This window comes from Protopterus annectens, chromosome 1.part0 (genome assembly GCF_019279795.1).
Source record: "Protopterus annectens isolate FY-2018-M chromosome 1.part0, PAN1.0, whole genome shotgun sequence".
NCBI classification, from domain to species: domain Eukaryota; kingdom Metazoa; phylum Chordata; order Ceratodontiformes; family Protopteridae; genus Protopterus; species Protopterus annectens.
Genome location: NC_056725.1, coordinates 592,323,321 through 592,350,615, shown reverse-complemented (window position 1 = coordinate 592,350,615; position 27,295 = coordinate 592,323,321). Strand labels below are relative to the sequence as shown.

The 27,295-nt window shown below is 46.2% G+C and overlaps 1 protein-coding gene across 1 annotated transcript in view; it reads left to right on the top strand.

Annotated features, from left to right (window-relative positions):
* The window catches only part of RAB3GAP2 (RAB3 GTPase activating non-catalytic protein subunit 2), a 2,949,955-nt gene that overhangs the window by 2,276,220 nt on the left and 646,440 nt on the right, over positions 1-27,295 (top strand). Inside the window, exon 24 of the mRNA XM_044061656.1 lies at positions 5,091-5,304. Within this exon, the coding sequence (XP_043917591.1) occupies positions 5,091-5,304 (214 nt within the window). The remainder of the gene's footprint in view (positions 1-5,090; positions 5,305-27,295) is intronic.

The window sequence follows — 27,295 nt, the reverse complement described above, 5'->3', positions numbered from 1 at the left end:
CCCTTCTAGACCCTATCCCAAAGGTCAAAGGGGAGGAAAGATGTGGTTCCGCAAACAATCCCAGGGAGTCCCATCTGACGCACAAGGCCGATTCCCCTCTAGAGGCAGAGGGGGGAATAATAATAGACGCCGCCCTAGAGGCAGAGGAGGTCTGCAAAACCAGGGTAGCAGAGAAATGTTCTCTGACAAACCCTTTCAGCACCCCTGAGGGGCTGCCCGGCTGTCCGCCTTCGGAGGCAGTCAGGGGAAGGTTATCACTGTACCCAAAAGCCTGGCTTTCCCTAACTCAAGACAAATAGGTACAGTCGATCATATCCGAGGGTTACAAAATTCCCTTCATTCATATTCCAACCCAACCAAAAAGTTGACAAAACACAGCAACAGCAAAAAAATTAACAGCAAAACACCAAACAGCCGATGCCTTTCTTCACTTTATTTTAAGATCTGGTACCTCGGCAGTTCACCTTCAAGGATCCTTGAAGGCGAACTGCCGAGGTACCAGATCTTAAAATAAAGTGAAGAAAGGCATCGGCTGTTTGGTGTGTTGCTGCCAACCAAAAAGATCCCTTCCAGACGTTCCACCCGGTCTAAGGGAACAAGCAGCATTAGAAATTTCGAAGCTGCTATCAAAAAGAGTCATCCAATCAGTCCCGGCAGACCAGCAAGGATCCGGAATCTACTCCAAATTCTTTTTGGTACCAAAAAAAACAGGGGACTGGAGACCCATACTGGATCTCAGCTACTTAAACAAGTTTGTCAAGAAAACAAAATTCCGGATGGTCACGCTACAGTCCATTCTACCCTTCTTGGGTCAGGACAATTGGATGTGCTCGATAGATCTTCAGGACACATGCTATCACATCAAAATGAACTGACGCTCCAGGAGATATCTCCGCTTCAGGCTGGGAGCCAGTCACTACCAATTCAGGGCCCTGCCCTTTGGTCTCACTACAGCCCCCCGGGTGTTCACCAAATGCATGGCAGTGGTCACGGCTCACTTGAGACGCCAAGGATTCCAGGTGTTTCCATATCTGGACGATTGGCTCCTTACTGCCACCACCAGACATCAGCTTCTCCTACCCAGGGACTTCACCATTCAATCCTGTCAAGCTCTAGGCATTTCAATAAATTTCGAAAAATCTGCCTTGTCGCCTTGTCAGTCTATTATTTTTATAGGCGCCACCTTAGATACACAGACCCTTTCAGCCAGACTCACAGAGCAGAGGGTGTTAGACATCCAGAACCAAGTGTCCCTTCTCTTACAATGTGTCAAAGTCAAAGCCAGACTGGTATTGAAGGTACTAGGACTCATGGCAGCAGCTATTCCCCTTCTCCCCTTAGCTCGCTTTACATGAGGATCCTCCAATGGATGCTTTTTACTCAATGGTCCTTTCAACGACTCCCGATGTCCCATACCATACTGATAACTCAAGTATGCAAGAATCAACTGTCTTGGTGGATCACGTCACCTCAACTTCTCCAAGGAAGACCCTTCACTCCCCAGTTGCCACGTTGACAACAGATGCCTCCCTGATCGGGTGGGGGGGCATTATCAGGGCAGGACAGTCCAGGGCACGTGGCAACCCTTCGAGTGCCACTTGCACATAAATGTCTTAGAGATGAGAGCAGTGCTTTTAGCGTTGCAAGCCTTTCACGACTCTCTTCCCAAAGGGACTATTGCAATTCAAACGGACAACATGTCCGTAGTGTGGTACATCAACAAACAAGGCGGAACCAGATCATACCCTTTATGTCAAGAAGCACTCAGACTTTGGCAATGGACGATCTCTTCTCAACGTTTTCTGATAGCAACGCATATTCCCGGGAAATCCAACGTTATTGCAGACAAATTGAGCAGAGCAATTCTCATGCCACACGAGTGGTCTCTAAAGAAATCAGTTCTAGAAGAAGTATTCCTAAGATGGGGCCACCCTTGCTGCGATCTTTTTGCTACTCCCCAAAACAGCAAGTGTTACGACTTCTTCACTCTCTTCCCGTTACCAGGCCATCCCACCAGAGACGCTCTAGTCCACGATTGGCCCCGGGGACTTCTGTATGCCTTTCCCCCCTTTCCACTGATACCTCAACTAATTCAGAAAGCCATCGCCTTGAGAGTGACAATGATCCTCATTGCCCCTTACTGGTCTCGACAGATATGGTTTCCCTTTCTTCATCGTTACCTTTTGGAGCAGCCTTGGCATCTGGACCCAATACCAGATCTGATTACCCATCAATCGGGTCAGCTGCAGCAGTCTCTGTCTTCTCTGAACCTCACAGCGTGGTTTCTCCAATTCCAACCTTAGCCAGCCTTCCCTCAATATCTCGGTCGGTCCGAGATATTTTGATAGCCTCTCATAAATCCTCTACACGGAAGATTTATACTAGCAAGTGGAAACGTTTTTCCCTTTGGGCATCATCGAAAAGCATAGATCCCTTTACTGCACCTATCCAGTCTATTTTAGACTTTCTAGCAGAACTCTTTCATTTAGGATCTTCTGCATCAACCATTAGAGTTCAATTGGCTGCCATATCAAATTTTCATGTTGGTGTCTCAGAATCCAGCATCATGGCTCACAAACTCTGTAAAGCCTTCTTAAGGGGTGTATTTCTTCTCAAACCTCCAATCAAAGACCCTCCGCCTCAATGGGATTTGAACTTGGTTCTGGCATCTTTAATTCCTCCCCCCGTTGAACCGGGCTTCATGTTCTCTGAAGTTGCTTTCTTGGAAGACACTTTTCTGGTAGCTATAACTTCAGCGAAAAGAGTATCTGAACTCCATGCTCTGTGCAGTCGCCCCCTTACTTAGTTTTTCACAAAGACAGGGTATCCTCCGACTAATCCATCCTTTTTACCTAAAATTTCTTCTCAAATTAACCTAAACCAAGTTATTGATCTCCCCGTTTTTTTCCCTAACTATTCAAATAGGTCAGAGCAAAAGCTGCATTTTTTGGATGTTCATCGCCAACTGAGATATTACTTAGACAGGACTAAACAATTCAGGAAATCTGATCAATTGTTTCTGTCATATGCAGAGGGTAGATTGGGCCTTCCAGTCACTAAAGTATCCCTTTCTAGATGGCTCACGTCTACAATTACTTTCATCTATGAGATCAGACATCAAAAACTACTCTCAAGACCTAGAGCTCATTCAACTAGGGCATTAGCTACATCCATAGCCTTTCAGGACAGGTTGCCAATAGATTCAATTTGTGCAGCAGCCACCTGGGCTTCTCCTCATACATTCATTTCACATTACAAATTGGACATGGTTTCCAGAAGCCGTGCCAATTTTGGTTCCACTGTTCTCAAGAGTCTGTTCCGATAGGCCACCCGGGATAAGGTGCTAGGGACGCGGTCCCATCCAGCAAGAATGAAGGCGAGATTGACAACTTAACATTAAGAAGTTATGCACCTACCATAACGTTCCATGTTAGTTGTCTTCTTCTCGCCTTCTTTCTTGCGTCCCTCCCTCCTTCCCCCAAGCCTGGACAGTCCGACCGGAATTCTTTTGTGTTTCTTCTTCCGAAATTTGTTACTCCCACATTTTCTCCCACCTCTTCTATTTTTACTGAGGCCTGCTTTTTCTTTACGCAGACTGCTTGAGGTGGGTTTCCCTACTCCATTCTATGGAGACTAGGATTGCTTGGTATAGCTATCAAACGAGATCTGAGTAGTTACCGCCTAGCATTGTGGGATATAGGGGAGCCTCGAGCCGGTGGAATTAGCTCTCGAGCTTTAGTATTTGCTGAGTCGGAGCCGAGCATCGGCTCCGAACCCATCCAGCAAGAAAGAAGGCGAGAAGAAGACAACTAACATGGAACGTTATGGTAGGTACATAACTTCTTATTGCTTCCCATTGTCGGGGTACCTGACATCTGGGGCAAGAAAAACTGATGTAATGGCATCGGCTGCATGTTTTATACCCCTGACAACCTGACATCGTGGAAGAAGAGACAGCATCCGATGCAGGAATCCAAGACTCTGGTATTCAGGCCGGCTGAGGGCTACCTGCAGGCAGATAACCCACATGTGATGACTGCAACAGTGAATACACTCGACCATCTACATTTATGGTAAGTGTACACAACTGTACTTTTTTTGTGTGAGTCAACCCTACCTCATTTTCCATAGAGACAAGGTTTCTCTGAGAACTAATCCTTCTTTACAAACCACTATAACCTTGATTCCTTCTCTAGGTCTAAATGAAGCTGTGTTTGGACAATTCTCCAGGAGCTCAGGACCCTTCTCCTTCCACCTCCTAAATATAGTTAGCCGTAGTAATCTACTCGTATAGTTAAGGCTACTGCAGCAGTGATCAGTATGAAAAGCATAGTACATTTGTGCGCAAGTTGAATTTACCATAACAGTAGATGTTTGAATGATCATTGGTGCAGTAGCCGCTCCCTCCCTCCATTCTTTTTGTTTTTGTAGTGCATTTTTTAAGCCAGGATGTGGTCTTTGTTGTTCCTTGCATTATCCTTTCAGGGCTCAGCCCCCTGGTGTCTGCTGGCAGGAAAACTCTGAAGGTCTTTGTGCCCAAACTTGTCTTTTAGTCAGGTCATCTCGAGCTGCCTGACAATTTGTGTGCGTGGAAGGTGCCCTGACTTTGGAAGTTGGCCAGCTGCTGTATCATTGGCAGGATGTAACCCATATAGCCAAGGCTGCTGCAGCAGTTATCATTCAAACATGTACCGTTTTGTTATGTTCAACTTACATAACTGTACTTTCTGACATTTAACATTTTCAACAGCTAGATAAATGAGGAACTATTACTCTGTATAGGATACCTTTTAGAGTAAACTGCCTTCTGTTACTTTAACTTCTAAAAGTACAATTTTTTTATTGTGTAATTTCCTTCATGTGTCTTCTTTTGTGAACTCACCTTCCTCCTACCCTCAACAAAGCTATGGGTAATTATGCTTTGTCAGGCTGCTTGAAGCTAACAGTATTTCTGTCATTAGCCATTATAGTCAGATCATTCCATCAGAACCAAAATAATTGCATTAAGTTAATATGTTTATTTTTTTAATCACTTAAGCTAATTTTTTAAACAAATACTGTCTTCATGAAAAATAAATCTGTTTTTATAGCCAGCAGCAGCAAATACAGAGATCATGACAGATTCTTGGGAGGCTCTGTCCCTTGATATGGAGCACTGGATCCTTGTATTAAAACAGCTGGAAGATTGCCTCATTTTGCAAACTCTGCGGTCCATCAGAACTAATAGATCTACAGTGCCTACTACTAGTCATTCAGAGCCACTTGGAAGACTGTCAGTGAAGGCATTACTAGAAGGAGGTCGAGGTACGTTGTATTGGAAAATAATTGTTGCTTTTGCAGTAAAAGTGTTTTAAAAGAAAAAAAAAGGTGACCCACGTTTTGAACTGCATAAATCACTTTCGTCTGAAGTTTGTTTTAGATCATTTGCCCATTGTGTTTGTTCATTGATATCACTTCTGATTAATCAGTTTATTTGCATCAGATTATTTATTTCAAGGGGTTTAAGTCAGCAGTCGGCATTGTGAATTCTGCCTCCCAAAGTGCAGTCTCTCAAAAAATTGGTGCTGCCATATGTCTTTTCCACGTTTGGATCTGTCTAGCTTCACATAAAAGAATTGGGGGGGGGGGGGTACTATTCGCACTCATTTATTCACACTATTTGAATGAATGTTTTTCAAGGGAGCATAGTTGTCTTTGCTAGTCATTATGTCAAAATTGTGTTATTGTTTCATGTCATGATGCTGTACTAGTTTTGGAAGGCGGTGTTTTAAGATGTATTTATTTCCTGTCTTGCATACAGTTGACAGAAAGCTGAGGCATAGAACTAAAGTTGCATCTGAAGTAGTTGACTTCATTTAGTCTTCTACCTGTGGGTGTTCATATCCGAATCGGGTCTGAGACGGCCATATCACTATCATCTGATCCGAGCTCCAAGCTCCTCCCATTACCCATAATGCTCCTTTCTTCTCTCAGATCTCATTTGCCACTGTAAAGCTTCGCATCATGGTCGTTGAGCTCCAGGCTTTTTTGGGTAAGTTTACTGCCTTTTCTCTTTCAGGTGTGAGAGCAGGTTCTTCCCTTTTTAAACTTTTAACCTGCCTATACCCGCATTGTCCGTCGGTGTTTTCTAATTTAAAAAATAAATAAAGTAGTTTTCCCTTTGGCCTTCTCACTCCCTCTCCTCTTTGAGTGAGTCTGTGAGTGTCTGCAGTGATTTGTGGAGTTTTTGTTGTGTCCTAAGATGGCTGAGACCCCCAAGCCAGTCTTCAGGAAGTGCACGGAGTTTGGCCAGAAGCTCTCCCCAGCCGATAGCCACACTCTGTGCGTAGTGTGTTTGGGCATGGCTCACTTACTTACCTCCTGCCCTATCTGCGTGGGCTTCAACCCATGGGCCCTGAAGGACAGGAGGGATAAGTTAATCATGAAGGGCTTTCTCCCTTAATCGGGGACAGCTGTCCCTGTAACTTCTGCTTTGGCAGAATTTCCTGCTGCCGCTTCTACGTCTGCTTCTCTCCAGGCTCCTGGGACTCAAACTCCCGCCATGAGGTCTGGGGAGGGAGACAATCACAGGAGAGACAAGTCTAGAAGAAGGTCTCCGGACCTCTCGGGTCCGGCAATGCCTCCCACTAAAGCTAAGACCCCTCCTAGACCCAGTAGTCCTCGGTTCCGCTCACCCAGGTTCTCCCTGGAGCCAGAGCCATCTAGGCCACCCTCAAGGGCTTCCCCTTACAAGCACCCCCGGCCGGTGTCGGGAGCTTCATCTTCAGGGTCAACCCGTACTCTTAGTGAGGCAGAGATGGACAGGATGATGCAGAAGTTCATCCACACCCAGATCCAGATGGGAGTCTTGCCAGCCCCCTCTCCCTCCGGAGCAGGGAGCTCGCAGCCTTTCTTCACCCCTATAACTCCATGTTCATCGTGTTTCACTGTTGCAGTCATTACACTTGGGTTATCCTGCTGGCAGTCTACCCGCAGTCGGCCTGAATTCCAAAGTCCTAGTCCGGCGTCAGTTGCTGTCGCCTCTTCCCTGACGTCAGTGCGCCAGGGGTATAAAAGATGCAGCCGACGCCATTTTCTTCAGTCTTTCTTGCAGCACGGTGCCCGAAGCAAAAGCAGTTCGCAAATGCCGGTCGGCCAACTCCTGAGATTTTTGAAATTGAATTTCAGATCCGAAGTCTTCATTAAAGCTAAGTACCCCGTTGGGGAAACTTTTTTTCTCGCTCCAGACCAATGTCAGAAAAAGTTAACAATTGTATTTCTTGTGGGAAGCAAATACCTCATAAGGATTTTCATTCTTACTGTATTCCTTGCCTAGGCCCTGACCACGACGTTGCTAGCTGTTGGTTTTGTGCTAGATTTAACCAACGCACTGTTAAGCGTCTGTACGATTTTGCCTTTCATTACTTTGGCCGAAGATTTAATTATATAATGCCGTTGGAACAACCGACGACCGGAGTTTATAAAAATTGCAAGGAGAAGGAAAAGGACAGGCATCCAAGGTCCAAAACCGACGACGAGGCCTCCGCTAGGCCAGTCACCGGTTCTCAGTGAGGTGCTTTCGCAGCCCCTGACACCCGCTACCTCAGAGCCACAGGCTGCTTCCGACTCCCACGTGGAGACAACTAGGCCTCTGGATACTCAAGGTATTGGACACTCTGAAACTATTCCCTCAGGTGGGTTCGGAGCCGCTGAGCAGGCATCGGCTTCTGAGGTTGTTTTCAGACCTACACAGTTATATGTCAAGCCAACCTCAGCTTCAAAGGCAAAGACTAAAACAGCTTTAAAAACAAAGAAACAAGTACAGCATTCTCCTGGACAGACGTCCATGCCTAAGAAACAGATGCTTAAGATGGCCGAAGACCTAATTACTTTGATCAGGGGTTCCCATCCCCCTCCTGATAAGAGGCCTAGGCAAGACACAGAATATGACTCTTATGATCAGGTTTCCATTTCCTCTGACTCCTCTTCTGAACAGGGATACTCTCTTCCTCCCTATGAGGATTCTGATGCTGAAGAATCTATTCCTTCAGCCTCTCCTCCTGAGGATTATTCTTTTCGGGAAACCCTGCATACCATGAGGGAGCATTCTCACTGGGAGAGCCAAGATTACTCAGAATCTAAGAAAAGGCGCAGAGACTTTGTTTTGCTACCTCAGCACAGACCTCTTGCTATTCCACCTGTTCTAGACATTGTAGATGATGTATTTTCAGAGTCCGGCCTGTCTCCTGACTCTTTACCCCCTGCACCTGTTAAGCCAGACAGATACTACAGGGTTCCAGATTCTCATAAATTTCTATATAAAAACCCTGCTGCTGACCCAGAAACTATATCTCAGGGTCCCCAAGGGGTCAAGGCTTCCACTGTAAAAAACCATGTCCCCTCTGATAGGGATTCTAGGGCACTGGACAGATGGGGGAAAAAAGTTTACACTTCTGCTACCTTGGCTGTAAGGGCTTTAAATTGTCAATTTCATATGCTTAAATATCAGCAATACTTAATGTCACTGCTAAAACAGAAAATGTTGACAAATTCTGAATGTTCTGAAAACAAGGAAATGCAGGATTTATTGCATGCAGCTGAACAAGTGGGAAAGCATACTTTGCAATGTGGTTTTGATTCACTGGAGGCCTCTTGCAGGGCCGCTGTTACGGGTTCTGTCATTAGAAGGCATGCTTGGTTAAAGGAACAGAATCTGCCTGATCATGTTAAAGCAAAATTATTGGATGCTCCATTACAGCATGATACTTTGTTTGGTGTTAAGGCAGAAGAGGTGTTGAAGAAAATGGAGGATAAAGCGAAATCTATGCAGACAGTTAAGGATTTCTTACAGTTATAGTCTCCCAGATTTAGCAGGAACTGGCCTTCTAAGAATTGGTCTTTTCCAGTGTCAGGTCACAAAGAGGCAGATACAGATGCCCTAGAGGCAGATCCCAGCCCCAAGGCTCATACAGGCCTAAACAGTGGGGTGCTTCTACCTCCAAAAGCGGAGAGGACAAATCACAACCATATAGGAAACAGTTCCAATGACTTTCCTCTGCCAATGCCAAGCACTTATCTTTTGGCAGCACCCTTAGGGGGAAAACTAGTACTTTTTTCACGAAATTGGCACATGATCATCCAGGACAAATGGGTCTTGAATATAGTGTTTCAGGGCTACAGGTTCCACTTTCTCACACCCTTCCAAAGACAAAAAGGTATGCCAGACCTGCCATACAATCAATGGGCAGAGGCACAAAAGCAAGTTTCATCTCTCATGGACATGAAGGCTATTCAGCGAGTACCACAGCAAGAGCAGGGACAAGGATTTTACTCAAGACTTTTCTTGGTACCCAGAAAGGACAAAGCCTGGAGACCAATACTGGACCTGTCTATTCTAAACACTTTTCTGGACGTTCCAAAATTCAAAATGTTGACTCTGCAGCAGTTTCTGCCCATGCTGGGCAAGAAGGCTTGGCTTGTAGCTTTGGACCTCAAAGAGGCATACCTGCATGTCTCAATCAGACAATCTTGCAGAAGATACCTCAGATTCATAGCTGGCTCAATGCACTACCAATTCTCTGCACTGCCCTTTGGCTTATCTACTGCGCCCAGGGTCTTCACAAAATGCCCGGCACCAGTAATTGCATTTTGCAGACAAAGAGGAATCCAAATATATCCTCACTTGGACGACTGCCTTATTCAAGCAGAGAACAAGGACATTCTACTGAAGCATCTGGTGTTTGTAAAAAGATTACTAATTTGCCTAGGGTACACAGTAAACGAAAAGAAATCAAAACTGGTACCCTCTCAAGAGATAATATTCCTGGGTGCAAGCTTAAATACAACTGCCCAGATGGCTTATCTCATGCCAGACAAACAAAGGCAACTGACTTCTTACTTCAAAAAGATGGCAACAACGACCCAGTTATCTGCAAGAAAAATTCTGCAGGCTTTGGGCTTCATGGCATCCTGCATTCTGCTAATTCCATATTCAAGACTGCATATGAGGAAGCTACAATGGTATTTAAAAAGTGTTTGGACTCAACATTGCCACAGCCTGGAAACATTAATTACCCTCATTCCCTGCCTGCAACAGGAGTTTTGATGGTGGGCACAGGCCTGTCTCCACAACAAGGGGCAGCCATTCACTTTACCCACAGCCAGGCAGACACTAACAACAGATGCATCAAATTATGCCTGGGGGGCCCACATGGCAGGAAAATGTATTCAGTGCACATGGCCCGCAAGCCAAATGCATCTTCATATCAATCAAAAAGAGATGCTAGCTGTACAGAATGCCCTGACAGCCTTCAAGGATCTACTTCATCCAGGACAACTGCTGATAAAGATGGACAATACTACACTCATGTGGTGCATAAACAAGCAAAAAGGCACACATTCCTACCCCCTCTGCAGGCAAGCCATGACTTTGTGGAACACAGCATTGACTTATCAAGTACACCTGCAAGCACAATTCCTGCCAGGAAAGACAAATACTCTGGCAGACGAACTAAGCAGAAACCTCATGGATCTTCACAAGTGGAAACTAGATCCACAAATCTTCAGCATGATAACAAGGAAATGGGGATGCCCAGACATAGATCTATTTGCCTCCCCTCACAACTGCCAACTACAGAGATTTTGCACAAGGACTTATCACAAACAAGCATGGAAGGTGGATGCCCTATCATTCAGCTGGAAAATCCTTACAGTATATGCCTTTCCTCCACTGCCTCTCCTCCCCAAGGTACTCCTAAAAGTCAGACAAGAGAAGCCAAAAATTATGCTGATTGCCCCAGACTGGCCACGCCAGCGCTGGTATCCAATCCTAAAGAGCTTGTCTCAAGGCCCAGCCTGGACATTACCTCAAATTCCTCATCTACTGATCCAACGGAACAATCGGATACTGCACAGCCAACTCAGAACCCTAAATCTGGCTGCATGGCGGATAATGTAACCATTCAGAACATACCTCTCTCTAAAGCAGTTATGGATGTTATTTTGGAGGCCAGGAGGCCCAGCACCAGAACATCTTATGCAGAAAAATGGAAGAGATTCTGTGCTTGGAACCAGGCACAAGGAAGTGACACGCTTGTTCTAAATATTCCTCAGATTTTACAATACCTAACTGAGATGCTGGACAAAGGCCTATCCTTCTCATCAATTAAGATCCATGCCTCTGCCATTTCAGCTCATTACAATACGGATCCACATATTTTTTCACATCCACTGCTAAGGCAGTACCTCAGAGGGGTCAAAAACATAAGACTTCCAAGGAGAGCTCCAATACCTGCATGGGACCTCAATTTTGTCTTGGAAAAGCTCACACTGCCTCCTTTTGAGCCAGCCAATACAGCTGAGATAAAATACTTATCATGGAAAACAGCTCTGCTCCTAGCGATAACTTCAAGAAGAGTCTCAGAGTTGCAGGCACTAATGACTGTGGAACCTTTTATTATTTTCCATCCGGACAGGGATGTTCATCATGTTTCACTGTTGCAGTCATGACTGTAGGGTTCTCCCCTGCCGGCAGGCAGTCCTCGGTCGGCCAGAATCCCAAAGTCTGGGTCCGGCGTCGGCTGTTCAGCCATGCTCCCTGACGTCAGAGCACCAGGAGTACATAGCTGACAGCCGACGCCATGTTTTCCAGTCTTTCTTGCCATGCGGTGATAGCAGTTCGCAAGTGCCGGTCGGCTGACTCCTGACAATTTTTTCTGAACAAACTTCAGTCCGAAGACTTTCTTCTCCTACTCAAAGCTAAGTACCCCGTTCGGGAAACTTTTTTCTTGCTCCAGTCCGATGTCAGAAAAAGTTAATAATTGTATTTCATGTGGGAAGCAAATACATCATAAGGATTTTCATTCTTACTGTATTCCTTGCTTAGACCCTGACCACAACGTAGCTAGTTGTCGGTTTTGTGCTAGATTCAATCAACGTACAATTAAACGAAGGTACGATTTTGCTTTTCATTACTTCGGTAGGCGTTTTAATTAGAAAATGTCGTCGGATACGGTTCCGGCCACCGGAGTTCACAAACGACGCAAGGACAAAGACAGGCCTCCAAGGTCCAAATCAGACGATATCGTACAAGCAGAGCCAGCTTCAGGTTCGGCCGTCGTCAGTGAGGCGCTTTTGCAGCCCCTGTCGTCTGCCATTTCGGAACCGATGGCCGAAACAGACTCCCACGAGGAGCCAACTAGGCCTTTGAATATTTCTGTTGCAGGACCTTCGGACAATGCTCCTTCGGATTGGTCCGGAGCTGTGCAGGTACCGCTTCAAGGGGTTTTCAGGCCTACTCAGCTACTAATAAAGGCAAAGCCAAAGACAAAGGCAAAGACTCCTTCCAAATCAAAGACTGCAACCCAGGCCTCTTCTGATCCGGCTCCCAAGTCACAGAAACAGTTACTTAAGATGGCGGAGGACTTACTTACTATGATTAGGGGTTCACATCCCCCTCCAGATAAAAGGCCAAGGCAGGAAGTTTATTATGACTCCTCTGATCAGGCTTCTGTTTCTTCAGTTTCTTCTTCTGACCAGGAATATTCTTTCCCTCCTTATGAGGATTCTGATGCTGAGGAATCCATTCCTTCAGCTTCTCCCCCTGAGGATTTCTCTTTTGGGGAAACTTTGCATGAAATGAGGGAACATTTCCACTGGGAAGGACAGGAGTATTCGGAATCTAAGAAAAGACTAACGGATTTTCTTCTTCTTCCTCAACATAGACCCCTGGCTATTCCTCCTATTTTGGATATTGTGGATGATGCTTTTTCGGAAGCTAACTTAACCCCTGACTCTTTTCCTCCAGCTCCTGTTAAGCCTGACAGATATTACAGGGTTCCTGATTCCCACCAGTTTTTGTACAAGAACCCTACTGCTGACCCTGAAACCATTTCTCAGGGTCCTAAGGGCGTTAAGGCCGCTTCTGCTAAAAACCCCATTCCTACTGAGAAGGATTCCAGATCTTTAGAAAGATGGGGCAAAAAAGTGTACACTTCTGCTACTTTATCTATTAGGGCTTTAAACTGTCAGTTTCATATGCTGAAATACCAGCAATTTCTCCTGTCTGTTTTAAAACAAAAGCTAACTTCCATTTCCGCCTGTGCAGATCATAAGGAATTACATGACTTAATGCATGCCACTGAACAAGTTGGGAAGCATGGTTTACACTGTGGATTTGATGCCTTGGAGGCTTCTTGTAGGGCTGCTGCCTCTGGCACAGTAATTAGAAGGCATGCATGGTTAAAGGAACAAAATTTGCCAGATCAAGTAAAAGCTAAATTATTGGATGCTCCTGTTCAGCATAATGTTTTGTTTGGATCTAAAGCTGAAGAGGTGATTAAAAAGATGGAGGACAAGGCAAAATCCATGCAAACAGTTAAAGATTTCTTACAAGTACAGCCACCCAGATTTAGTGGGAATTGGCCTACAAAAAATTGGTCCTTTCCCAATTCAGACAGGCCTCAGAGGGGTAGATACAGGCACTCCCGAGGAAGGCCTCAAACACAAGCCTCTTATAGACCAAGACAGTGGACTGCTTCCACCCCTAGAGGAGGAGAGGACAGGTCGCAAGCTCATAGGAAACAGACTCAATTACTCCCTCTGTTGGGCTGCAGGAACTTCTTGCCTGGAAGCCCCTCTCGGAGGAAAACTTTCTCTTTTTTCACCTAAATTGGACTCGTATAACCCAAGACAAGTGGGTTCTGGATGTGGTTTCAAGAGGTTACAAATTCCATTTTCATACCCTACCAAGGCCAAGCGGATGGCCAGATCTTCCAAAACATCAATGGACAGAGGCCTTAAAACCAGGTGGAAGCTCTCTTGGCTATGAAAGCCATAGAACTAGTTCCACTTTCAGAGATGGGGCAAGGTTTTTACTCAAGGCTCTTTCTAGTCCCCAGGAAGCAGAATTCATGGAGACCCATTCTGGATCTGTCAGTCTTGAACACTTTTCTAGAGATACCAAAATTCAGGATGCTTACTCTACAGCAGCTACTTCCAATGCTGACCAAAAATGCATGGGTGGTAACTTTGGATTTAAAGGAGGCATATTTACGCATTCCCATCAGGCAGGAACGCAGAAAATACCTCAGGTTCAAGGCCGGATCGAGGCACTTTCAATTCTCTGCGCTGCCCTTTGGATTGTCTACTGCGCCCAGGGTCTTCACCAAATGCCTGGCTCCAGTAGTAGCTTATTGCAGACTCAAGGGAATTCAAATTTACCCTTATCTGGATGACTGTCTTATTCAGGCAGACAGCAAGGATGTCTTACTCCAGCATCTACAGTTTGTTCAGAATCTTCTCAAGTTCCTGGGATTCACTGTAAACATAAAAAAGTCAAATTTGACACCCTCACAACAGATAATTTTTCTGGGCGCTTCTCTAAACACAACAACCCAGATGGCATTTCTACATACGAAAAACAGTTACAGCTGGCTTCAACTTTCAAAACCTTGGCAACTTTAACTCAGCTATCTGCAAGGAGATTCCTGCAGGCTTTGGGTTACATGGCCTCCTGCATCCTTACAGTGGTACCTGAAAAGTGTATGGTCTCAGCATTGCCACAGTTTAGACATACTGATCCCCGTCCTGCCTTGTCTTCAAAAGGAATTCCTTTGGTGGTCCAAGGCATGTACTCTAAACAAAGGAAAGCCCTTCTGTCTGCCTCCTGCTACTCAGATACTAACCACGGACGCCTCAGATTAAGCATGGGGAGCCCATTTTCAGGGCAACTGTCTGCAGGGCCTTTGGACAAAGGATCAGAAGCACCTGCGTATCAATTTAAAGGAAATGTTAGCCGTTCAGAAAGCTCTATTGGCCTTCAGGAATCTTCTACAACCAAGACAATTACTGATACGGACAGACAACACCACAGTTATGTGGTACATAAACAAGCAAGGGGGCACTCATTCCTACCCCCTTTGCATACTAGCCATGGATCTGTGGAACACAGCTCTAGCTTGCAATCTGGACCTTCAAGCTCAGTTTCTACCAGGGAAGCAAAACTTCCTGCCAGACAGTCTGAGCAGAAACCTTTCGGACCCACACGAATGGATGCTGGACACTGAAATATTCAAGATTATAACAGCAGTCTGGGGATGTCCTCACATAGACCTCTTTGCATCCCACCTCAATCATCAACTACAGATTTTTTGCACCAGGACTTTCCACGAACAAGCTTGGAAAGTGGATGCACTATCATTCAGTTGGAGAAACCTCTCGGGATATGCCTTTCCGTCTCTTCCTCTTCTTCCACGGGTATTATTAAAGATCAAACAGGACAAGCCCAAGATGATAATCTTGCTGGCCCCAAATTGGCCTCGACAGTTTTGGTACCCAACACTGAAAAACCTTTGTCTGGAGCCCCCTTGGGTTTTACCACAGACTCCGAACCTTCTGTCCCAACACCATGGTCAGGTTCTACACTCCTATGTCAGAACTCTCAGTCTGGCGGCCTGGTTAATCCAGGGTCTTTGATTCATTCTCTCATACCCAAGCAGGTTATGGATGTCATTTTAGAAGCCAGACGTCCTACCACTAGAAAATCTTATGCAGGAAAATGGAAAAGATTTTGTTCCTGGATGCAGGCTCAGGATTCTGATCCTCTTCTTCCTAACATTCCTTTGATTTTACTTTACCTGACAGACCTTTTACATAAGGGTCTCTCTTTCTCTTCCATTAAGATACATGCCTCTGCTATTTCTGCTCATTATAATACAGACCCTCCAATCTTTTCCCACCAGCTCATGAGACAGTTTCTCAGAGGAGCTAAGAACTTAAGGCCCCCTAGATCTCCTCCCATTCCTGCTTGGGATCTCAACTATGTTTTGGAAAAGCTTACCTTACCTCCTTTTGAGCCTGCTGCCACATCTGACATCAAGTTTTTATCTTGGAAGACAGCCATCCTCTTAGCTCTGACCTCTGCCAGGAGAGTTTCAGAGTTGCAAGCACTTATGGCTGTGGAACCTTATATTATTTTTCATCAAGACAGGGTGTCTTTAAGGACTAATCCTACTTTCATGCCTAAGGTGGTTTCCAAAGTGGCTTTAAATCAAACTATTCACTTGCCAACTTTTTTCCCCACTCCTCAAAATAAAGGGGAAAGGATCTTACATTCCTTGGATGTACACAGACAACTACGTTTTTACCTGGAGAGAACCAAGGACATCAGGAAATCAGAGCAATTGTTTGTTTTTTATGCTTCAAGTTCCCAAGGCAAAGCCATTTCAAAACAGACCATTTCTAAATGGATTGCTCATGGAATCCGATTTTGCTATTCACACCATGGAAAGCAAATCCCAGGGAGTATAAGGACTCACTCCACCGGAGCTGCTGCCACTTCAGCTGCCTTCCTCAGGGGAGTTCCTACCAAAGACATTTTGGAAGCTGCAACTTGGAGTTCAGTACATACTTTTTCAAAGCACTACAATCTACCTCTCTACTCTAAGTCTAGGGCAGGCTTTGCTTCTGCAGTCTTGCAGGGCCTTTTAGCCGCCCCCTCTACTCTATGACCACCTCCCTTTCATTCTGCTTTGGGATTCTACCCTACAGTCATGACTGCAACAGTGAAACACGATGAACATAGTACAGTTGTGTACACTTACCATAAATGTAGATGTTCGAGTGTCTTCACTGTTGCAGTCTGGGTTTCCCTCCCTCCTGTCCCCTCTTATTTTTCCTTTTGTGTGATTACTTTCTTCACCATTCTTCTGAGGTGTATTTGCAAAGGGTATGGGACCTTACTCATTTTGGGACTCCTGACATCTGGGGCAAGAAAAACTGGAGAACATGGCGTCGGCTGTTAGCTTTGTACTCCTGGCGCTCTGATGTCAGGGAGCATGGCTGAACAGCCGACGCCGGACCCAGACTTTGGGATTCTGGCCGACTGAAGACTGCCTGCCGGCAGGGGAGAACCCTACAGTCATGACTGCAACAGTGAAAACACTCGGACATCTACATTTATGGTAAGTGTACACAACTGTACTTTCTCTAAGGACAAACCCAACATTTATGCCTAAGGTAGTGTCCAGTGCGGCTCTTAACCAAACCATTCATTTTGCCTACCTTTTATCCAAACCCACAGAATAAAGGGGAGAGACTTCTGCATTCTTTGGACATACACAGACAGCTACGCTTATACTTGGACAAAACTAAAGCTTTCAGAAAGACTGAGCAACTCTTAGTGGCATATGCTGCAGGATCGCAAGGAAAAGCGATTTCAAAGCAGGCTATTTCAAAATGGATAGGTCACTGCATTCGTTTCTGCTATTCACAACATGGCAAATCAGTGCCTAAGGGCATTAGGCCACATTCAACCAGAGCAGCAGCCACTCCAGCTGCCTTCCTCAGAGGAGTACCAACCAAGGACATTTTGGAGGCTGCAGCTTGGACTTCAGTGCACACTTTTACAAAGCACTACCACTTACCTCTTTACTCTAAATCCAGAGCAGGCTTTGCCACTGCAGTTCTGCAGGGCCTCATAGCCACTCCTAATTCTGTTTAGGGCCCAGCCACCCAACCTCAGCTTTGGGATTCAACCCAAGTGTAATGACTGCAACAGTGAAACACGATGAACATAGTACAGTTGTGTACCTACCATAAATGTAGATGTTTGAGTGTATTCACTGTTGCAGTCCAGGTTACCCTTCCACCATCCCCCTTTCATTGCTGAAGCTTATCTGTACTTCTCTATTCTATACAACCTATGTGGTGTATTTGCTTGTAAATTAAGGTAATGTTTATGTTAGTGCATGCTTTTTTATGAGCAGAATTTTTAGCCTATCCTTTTGGGGGCACCTGACCTCTGGGGCAAGAAAAACTGAAGAAAATGGCGTCGGCTGCATCTTTTATACCCCTGGCGCACTAACGTCAGGGAAGAGGCAACAGCAACCGACGCTGGACCAGGACTTTGGAATTCAGGCCAACTGCGGGTAGCCTGCCAGCAGGATAACCCAAGTGTAATGACTGCAACAATGAATACACTCGAACATCTACATTTATGGTAGATACACAACTGTACTTTCTCCAATCTGACCGTCCATTTTGGAGTCTTTGAATCTGAGGGTCCTCAAGGTTGGAGGGTCTGCGCTGTCAGTACCCAGTACCTCGACGCGGGCCATTGCCTTGTGTGTGTCAGATCCAACTGGATCGTATCTGAGCTCTCGGAGCTGTAGCCTCGGTGTCGGATCCGAGGGGGTGCTGTCGGCTCAGAGCTTGTTGGAGCCCAGTCTCCCTCTCAGCATGTCAGCTCCTGCAGCCTCAGCTCTGACTTCCTCCATCAAATCTGAGGGGGAGCAGCTCCTCTGCTCATTTCTCAGGATGTCCGCTCTTCCTTGGCCTTGGACGTGGTGGAGAGGGTCTTCTCGAGTGCGTTGAGACCTCTGACCATCTCGTCCTCAGACTCCGTCCCAACTCCCTCGACTTTGGGTACGGCCCTGACCCTCCTGTCCTCTTAGGGACAGTCCGTGCTTGATTTGCCTCAGGGAGTTCCCATTCGAGAGCAACTTGTTTGCGAGTCCCTTTCAGAGAGTCTCACTGAGGAGGCTCCTCACAAACAGATGTGCAAAAGGAGGTACCTGGACTCCTCTCCAGAGTCCCTCACGGATGACACCGACTTGGAGGAAGGGGAAGGTTCCCCCAGGTCACCCCCGAAAGATGTCTCCTTTGGAGACATTATGGAACTCCTTCGACAAAGGGGGGGGGTGGTCCACCCAAAAACCAACCCCAGATGAGTTGGTATTCCTAGAGGCATTCAGCACGGGCTCATCTACCTCCTGGATGTCCCCTCCCGCAGACCTGGTTGCGGATCTGATAACATCTTAGGCATTGGAAGGAACTGGACACCATGGAGCCTATTCCCAAGCATCCAGATATAATTCTCAGTCCCCCACCAGACAGGACTAGCTGGAATAAGGGGTCCCCAGTAGACACTGTGATGGTGGCAGCTGCCACAAAGAAAGAGCTCGCACAGGAGAGCTCTGTGGTGGATCTTCCTGACCGGGAGTCGAGGACTATTGACCGTTTGGGGAAGCGAGTGTATGCTTCAGCAACCTTTACCATAAGGGCGCCGAATTATATGGCACATGTCATCTGACTGCAGCTTGACCTGGTTAACGAAGTCGCTGAGTCGCCCCTGGAGTCCATGTTGGTGGAGGGTAAGAAGACATTCTCTGCATGAATGGCCACTCTAAAGGCAGTAGCCAACACGTCCATGCGCCTCCTTTCCCCTGCTACGGAGAGGGCAGCCAGAGCGGTTGGGTCCTGCGTTGCATGAGGCATCACGCCTGGCTCTGTCTGTGTCATTTCTTGGAACCCTTCAAGGCATCCTTTGCTAATGCCCCCATGATGGTTCTTCCCTGTTTGGGAAGTCTGTGCATGAAACATTGGTCCAGAGTGAGAAGGACTGGAAGATACTATCTGCCGTCGGGATCCACTTCTCCGCCCCTCAAAGATCCTTCTCTAGGAATCAGTGAGGGGCAAAGAAGATGTGGTTCCGGAAATCTCAGTTCTCCCAAGACACTCAGGACTCATCTTCCCCCAGAGGCAGAGAGGGTTATGATAGATGCTGGCCCAGAGGCAGAGGGGGTCCAAGAATTTTCGGGTCTCGAGAACCATTCTTGGATAGGCCCGTGCAGCAGCCCTTAGGCAGTCGGGGCTTGTCTCTCGCAACACCCAACGGAGTGGAAGTCCGTAACAACAGACTGTTGGGCATTGGAAATCATATCCAGAGGTTATTGCATCCCATTTGTAGAGCCACCTCTCCCACCAAAACACCTCCCAGACATTCCACCCATGAAAAGGGAGGTTACAGCACTGGAAATAGACAAACTGCTAAGAAAATGACTCATCCAAACTGTCCCCCCCCCCCCCCCCAGACCAATGCAAATTGGGCGTTTATTCCAGGTTCTTTTTAGTGCCAAATAAGACGGGGGACCTAAGACCCATTTGGGATCTTTTCACCTTCAAACCTGTCTGTAGCCAAGGAAAAATTCCGGGTGGGCACCCTTCAGTCCATCCTGCCCTACTTGCATGAAAAGGATTGGATGTACTCAGTCGACCTCCAGGATGTATGCTATCATATTAAAAGGAGCAGGCACTCCTGCAGGTTTCTCTTCTTCCAGCTGAGGGCCAATCATTATCAGTTCAGGGCCCTCCCCTTTGGTCTCACCACAGCCCCCATGGTGTTTACCAAAGCGATGGCAGTAGTAGCGGCTCACCTGAGGCTTCAGGGAATTCAGGTCTTTCCTTACATGAACGATTGGCTCCTTGCTGCCCCCACCAAGCATATGCTGTGGCAAGTCAGGGACTATTTCCTGGTATTAGCGAACAGTCTGGGCATTGCTGTAAACCTCAGCAAAGCATCACTGACTCCAGTCCAGACCCTAGACTTTATTGGAGCTCAGTTAGACAGCATACAAATGTAGGTTTACCTCACCCCGGAAAGGGTTCACAGTTTAAGACTTCATGTTTCTTACATTCTCCAGGCTCATCATCCCTCAGCAGAGACAGTTCTGTGGGCTCTGGGTTCCATGGCAGCCACAGTCAGTCTTATACCCTTTGCACGACTTTGTATGCAAGTTCTCCAGTAGACACTAGCAGTTCAGTGGTCTCTACTAATTCTACCTTTGTCCCATCCAGTTCAGATTTCCTGGGCTTGTAGAAAGCCACTTCACTGGTGAATTCTCTCCCTAGATCTTGTCAAGGGTCGTCCCTTTGTTCCGTCCTTTCCCACAACCACAGTGACCACGAATGCTTCCCAATTAGGGTGGGGGGGGCATTGCTCAGGAAGAACTGTCCAAGGCACGTGGTCCCCTTCTGAGACCAATTTGCATATCACCGTCCTGGAGATGAGGGCAGATGTTCTTTGTGTTTCACTGTTGCAGTCATTACATTTGTGTTATCTGCTTGCAGGTAGCCCTCAACCGGCCTGATTATCAAAGTCTTGGGTCCTGCATCGGTTGCGGTCTCTTCTTCCATGACATCAGGTAGTCAGGGGTATAAAGCATGCAGCCGATGCCATTACATCAGTCTTTCTTGCTGTGCGGTGCCCGAAGCAGAAGCAGTTCGCAAGTGCCGGTCGGCCGACTCCTGAAATTTTAATTTTCGAGTTTCAGGACCGAAGTCTTCTAAAAAGCTAAGTACCCCGTTGGGGATCCTTTTATTGCTCTAAACCGATGTCAGTAAAAGTTAACAATTGTATTTCTTGTGGAAAGCAAATACCTCATAAAGATTTTAATTTGTACTGCATTCCTTGCTTAGGCCCAGACCACTATGTCCCTCACTGTCGGTTTTGTGCCTTATTCAATCCTCGTATTATTCGTCGTCTGTTCATTTTGGCATCTAACTATTTCTGTACTCAGTTCAATTATCCAGAAATGGCTTTGGTAAGCCATCCAACTACCAACATTCCAAAAAAACGTAAAGATAAAGTCAGAGACAGACAGCTTAAGTCCAAAGTTGCCAACAACGCTTCCGTTAAGCTAATCGCCGGTTCTCAGTGAGGCGCTTTCGCAGCCCCTGATACCCGCTACTTTAGATTCGCAGGCCTCTACTGATACCCATTCGGAGTCAGGTATGCCGCGAGATGCTTCTTCCACTATGGAACCTGCAGATGTCTCTACCTTGGATGGGTCCGGAGCCGCTGTGCAGGCACCGGCTTCTGAGAGTGTATTCAGGCCTACTGACTTGCATATCAAACCAATGCCATCTTCTTCTTCAAGGCTAAAGACTCGATCCACGCCTAGAAAACCAATGTCCAAACCGCATGGTCAGGCCCATATGCCTAAAAAACAAATGATAAGAATGGCTGAAGACCTTATTATTCCAAATAGGGGAAGCCACCCCTCTCCGTCTAAGAGACCTAGAACTGATATTCCTTTTGATTCTTCTGATCAGGATTCTGAAATTTCTGTTTCTTCTTATGACTAGGATTTGCCCTTATCTACCTATGAGGATTCTGATGCAGAGGACTCCATTCCCTCTGCTTCCCCTCCAGAAGATTTCTCTTTTGGTGAAACTTTGCACAATCTTAGGGAGCATTTCTGCTGGGAAAGCCAGGATTACTCTCGATTCCAAAAAGAGGCTTAGGGAATTCTTACTCCTACCTCAACACAGGCCTTTAGCTATCCCTCCTGTACTGGACATTGTAGATGATGCCTTCTTGGAATCTAGCTTGGCCCCAGACACCTTACCTCCGGCTCCCAGGAAACCTGACAGGTATTACAGAGTACCTGATTCTCACAAGTTCCTCTTTAAGAATCCTACTGTGGACCCAGAGACCATTTTACAGGGAACCAAAGGCATTAAGGCTGCTACTGCCAAAAATCCTACCCCGTCTGATAAAGATTCCAGGGCCCTGGACAGATTGGGTAAGAAGGTGTACACTTTGGCTACTTTGGCCATTAGGGCCTTAAACTGCCAGTTTCATATCTTAAAGTACCAGCAGCATATTATTGGATCACCTAAACAGAAATTGATGTTGATTCCTGACTGTGTTGAAAATAAAGAATTACAGGATTTAATGCCTTCTGCTGAACAAGTTGTTAAACATACTTTGCAATGTGGCTTTGACTCCTTAGAGGCATCTTGTAGGGCTGCTGTTACTTGGTCTGTTCTTCGAAGGCATGCTTGGCTGAAGGAGCAAACTCTGCCAGATCATGTTAAAGCCAAATTACCGGATGCTCCCTTAAACCAAGACTGCCTGTTTGACAACAAAGCAGAAGTAGTACTTAAAAAGTAGTACTTAAAAAGATGGAGGAAAAAGCTAAATTTATGCAAACTGTTAAAGATTTCCTGCAAGTACAGCCTCCCAGATTTAGTAGGCATTCCAGACCTTCTCAGTCCAAATCCAGGAACAGCAGACCACCTAGGCCACAGTCTCAAGGTACTCACAGAACTAAGCAGTGGGGGGCTCCCACTTCCAAAGCTGAAAGTAGTAAGACACCCCTCTATGGTAAACTGTCACAGTGACTTAACCTTAAACCTTCCATGTCCTGCTCAACTGACCATGCCTTTAGGGGGAAAGATCGCCCTGCATGCAAAAAACTGGGAACTCATTACCCAAGACAAATGGGTTATAAATATTGTTTCCCAAGGATACAGATTCCACTTCCACACCTTACCAACCCTAAAAGGTTGGCCAGACCTACCCCCAAATCAGTGGACAGAGGCTCAACAGCAGGTTCTCTCTCTCTTCTAAGTATCAGGGCTATTCAACCTGTCCCAGCAGAAGAATAGGGACAAGGTTTTTACTCAAGACTTTTCCTGGTACCCAGAAAAGACCACTCCTGGCATTCTATCCTGGACCTATCTATCCTAAACACCTTTTTGGTAATTCCAAAATTCAAAGTGCTAACTCTTCATCAGCTGCTTCCCATGCTGAGCAAAAGTGCCGGGTTGGCAACACTGGATTTAAAGGAAGCTTACCTGTACATCCCAATAAGGGATTCTTGCAGAAAATACCTATGCTTCAGTGCAGGCTACATGCACTATCAGTTCTCTGCACTGCCCTTTGGCTTATGTACTGCGCCCAGGGTATTCACAAAATACCTAGCTCCAGTCATTACATTCTGCAGGCAAATAAATATTCAAGTATACCTGTACCTGGATGATTGTCTAATTCAGGCAGAAAGCCAAGACATACTATTAAATCATCTCGCATTTGTAAAGAAACTGCTAACCTCACTGGGGTACACCATAAACGAAAAGAAATCTCATCTAGTACCCTGCCAACAAATTATATTTCTGGGAGCAAGCTTGAACACAGCTTCCCAGATGGCCTACCTCATGCCAAAGAAACAAGCTTATCTGACAGCCTACTTCAAATTACTGGCCACAAAGACCCAGTTAACTGCAAGCTCTGGAGTTCATAGCCTCTTGCATCCTACTAATTCCATATGCAAGACTGCATATGAAGAAACTACAATGTTATCTAAAAAGCCTATGGTGTCAACATTCTCAGGACCTGGAACCAGTGATTCCTATCATACCTTTTATAAAGACAGAATTCCTTTGGTGGGCAGAGGCCTGCGTCCTCAACAAGGGACTGCCATTCACTCAACCCCCTGCCGCCCAAACCTTAACAGACACATCAGACTATGCATTGGGGGGCTCACATGACAGGGCAGTGCATTCAGGGCAAATGGAACCCAAGTCAAATGCACCTGCATATCAATCAAAAAGAAATGTTAGATGTACAGAATGCTCTGACAGCCTTCACGGATCACATCCTTCCAGGACAATTATTGGTAAAAACAGACAAACACCACTGTTATGTGGTACATAATCAAGCAGGGGGGGAGCACTCTTACGCCCTCTGCAGACTAGCCATGGCTCTGTGGAACACAGCCTTGAGCTACCAAGTACACCTACAGGCTCAGTTCCTGCCAGGTAAGCTAAATTCACTGGCAGACGACCTAAGCAGAAATCTCATGGCCCACACAAGTGGAAACTGGAACCAAAGATATTCAACATGTTGAGAAACAAATGGGGGAGCCCAGAGATAGACCTGTTTACCTCCCCTCAGAACTACCAATTGGACAAATTCTGCACAAGACTCCCCACAGACAAGCTTGGAAAGGGGATGCCCTGTCCTTCACCTGGGAAAACCTCTCATTTCATGTCTTTCTCCCTCTGCCTCTCCTCTCCAAAGTTCTACTAAAGATCAAACAGGACAAACCAAGGACAATACTCATTGCTCCAGACTGGCCACGCCAACACTGGTACCCCCTCTTGCGCAGTGTGTCGCTGCTGGAATCATGGCACCTGACTCTGACCCCTTCCCTGCTGTCCCAGCAGGAGGGCCAGATTTTGCACCCCAGCTTCAAACCCTGAACATTGCAGCTTGGCTAATTACCTAAGCGCTCCATTACCATCCCTCAGTAGGCAAGTGCTGGATGTCATTCTGGAGGCAAGGAGGCCTAGTACTAGAAAATCCTATGCTGAAAAGTGGAAAAGATTCTGTTCCTGGAGCCAAACTCAGGGGATGGGCACAACAGTGCCCAGTTTACCACATATTCTTCAGTACTTAACAGAGATGCTTCACAAGGGCCTTTCCTTCTCTTTTATTAAAATTCATGCCTCTGCCATTTCAGCACATTATAATACGGAGCCACCCCTCTTCTCTCACTCACTGCTGAAGCAATTCCTCAAAGGGGACACAATTTTAAGACCACCCAGGAGAGCCCCTAGTCCAGCCTGGGACTTTAACTTTGTATTGGAAAAGCTCACTCTACATCCCTTTGAGCCAGCTGCAACTGCAGAGTTGAAATTCCTTTCTTGGAAAACAGCCTTCCTTGTAGCCATCACTTCAGCAAGAAGAGTGTCTGAATTAAAGGCCCTCATGGCAGTGGAGCCCTTCATCATCTTCCATGCAGACAGGGTATCCCTCAGGACCAATCCTTCCTTTATGCCCAAGTTGGTATCCCGTGTTGCCCTTAATCAGTCCATTCATTTGCCAACCTTCTTTTCTAATCCACAGAACAAAGGAGAACGAATACTGCACTCTTTGGACGTGCACAGGCAACTAAAATTTTATTTGGACAGGACTAAACCTCTCAGAAAAACGGAACAGCTGCTAGTTGCCTTTGCTGCAGGGGCAGAGGGGAAGGCCATTTCAAAGCAAACCATTTCTAAATGGATAGGCTATTGCATTAATTTCTGCTACAAGCACCATGGTAAAGCTACTCCACAGGGGATAAGATCACATTCCACCAGGGCTGCATCTACTTCAACAGCCTTTCTCAGAGGTGTTCCTACCAGGGACATCCTAGAAGCTGCTACCTGGATTTCTGTTCATACCTTCACCAAGCATTACCACGTGCCTATTTTCTCTAAATCCAGAGCTTGTTTTGCCACTGCAGTCTTGCAGGGCCTAATAGCTAATCCTAATGCTCCCTAATTGCCTCCTCCCTTCCTTAGCTTTGGGAATCTACCCAAGTGTAATGACTGCAACAGTGAAACATGAAGAACATAGTACAGTTGTATACACTTACCATAAATGTAGATGTTCCAGTGTATTTTCTGTTGCAGTCCTGGTTACCCTCCCTCCAGCCCCCTGACTTCTATTTGCTATTCCTCTTTTCTTGTTTACTGTATTTAAGCTTTCTGGTGTATTTGCTTATCATTGGAGGTGTAATCTTGTATATAATTGCTTCCCATTATGGGGGCATCTGACATCTGGGGCAAGAAAAACTGATGTAATGGCATCGGCTGCATGCTTTATACCCGTGACTACCTGACGTCATGGAAGAAGAGACAGCAACCAACGCAGGGCCCAAGACTTTGATAATCAGGCCGGCTGAGGGCTACCTGCGAGCAGATAACCCAAATGTTATGACTGCAACAGTGAATACACTCGAACATCTAAATTTATGGTAAGTGTACACAAATGTACTTTCTTCTAGCATTGCAGGCCCTTCATGACCATCTTCCTATAGGGACTATTGCTGTCAGTCAGACAACGTCTGTAATCTGATATATGAACAAACAGGGCGGAACCAGATCTTATCCTCTTTGTAGCAAAGCCATGAGAGTGTGGAAATGGGCGATTTCCACCGACCGCTTTCTAGTGACAGTGCATATCCCGGGAAGGTCCAGCATTCTGGCAGACAGGCTCAGCAGGACTATTCTGATGCCTTACAAGTCCTTCAGTAGCAGAACAGATCTTCCTCAAGTGGGGTCGGCCTTGCTGCTATCTCTTCGCATCTCCTTCCTACGTGAAATGCAGCGAGTTCTTCGCTCTGAGCCCCCCTCAGGGGGAAGCCCCTGGAGACGCACTGATTCATGCTTGGCGTCCCAGTCTTCTTTATGCTTACCCCCTGTTATCTCTCATTCCGAAGTTTCTTCAGAAAGCTCGCAGGTTGGGGAGCACAGTAATCCTCATTGCCCCATTCTGGCCTCGCCAGGTGTGGTTCCCCTCCCTTTGGTCTCACCTGGCAGTTCCACCATGTATCTTGGATCCGGTTCCAGATCTCATTTCACATCCCTCAGAGATTCCTCACCCAAACCTGGACAGTCTGAAACTCACTGCTTGGCTGCTCCAGTTCCATTAATGATTAGGATACCCAATTTATCCTCTCCGGTTAAAACTATTTTGGTGGCTGCTCACAAGTCTTCTACCAGAAAAATATATTGTAGCAAGTGGAAACAGTTCTCTGTATGAGCCTCTCAATGGGACCGAGATCTGTTTACGGCTCTGGTTTCGGCTGTTCTGTAACTTCTAGTGGGTATCTTTCACCAAAGTGCTAGTTCCTCTACCGTTAAAGTCCAACTGGCTGCCATCTCTAACTTCCATGTGGGGAAAAACATGGCTTCCCTAGCG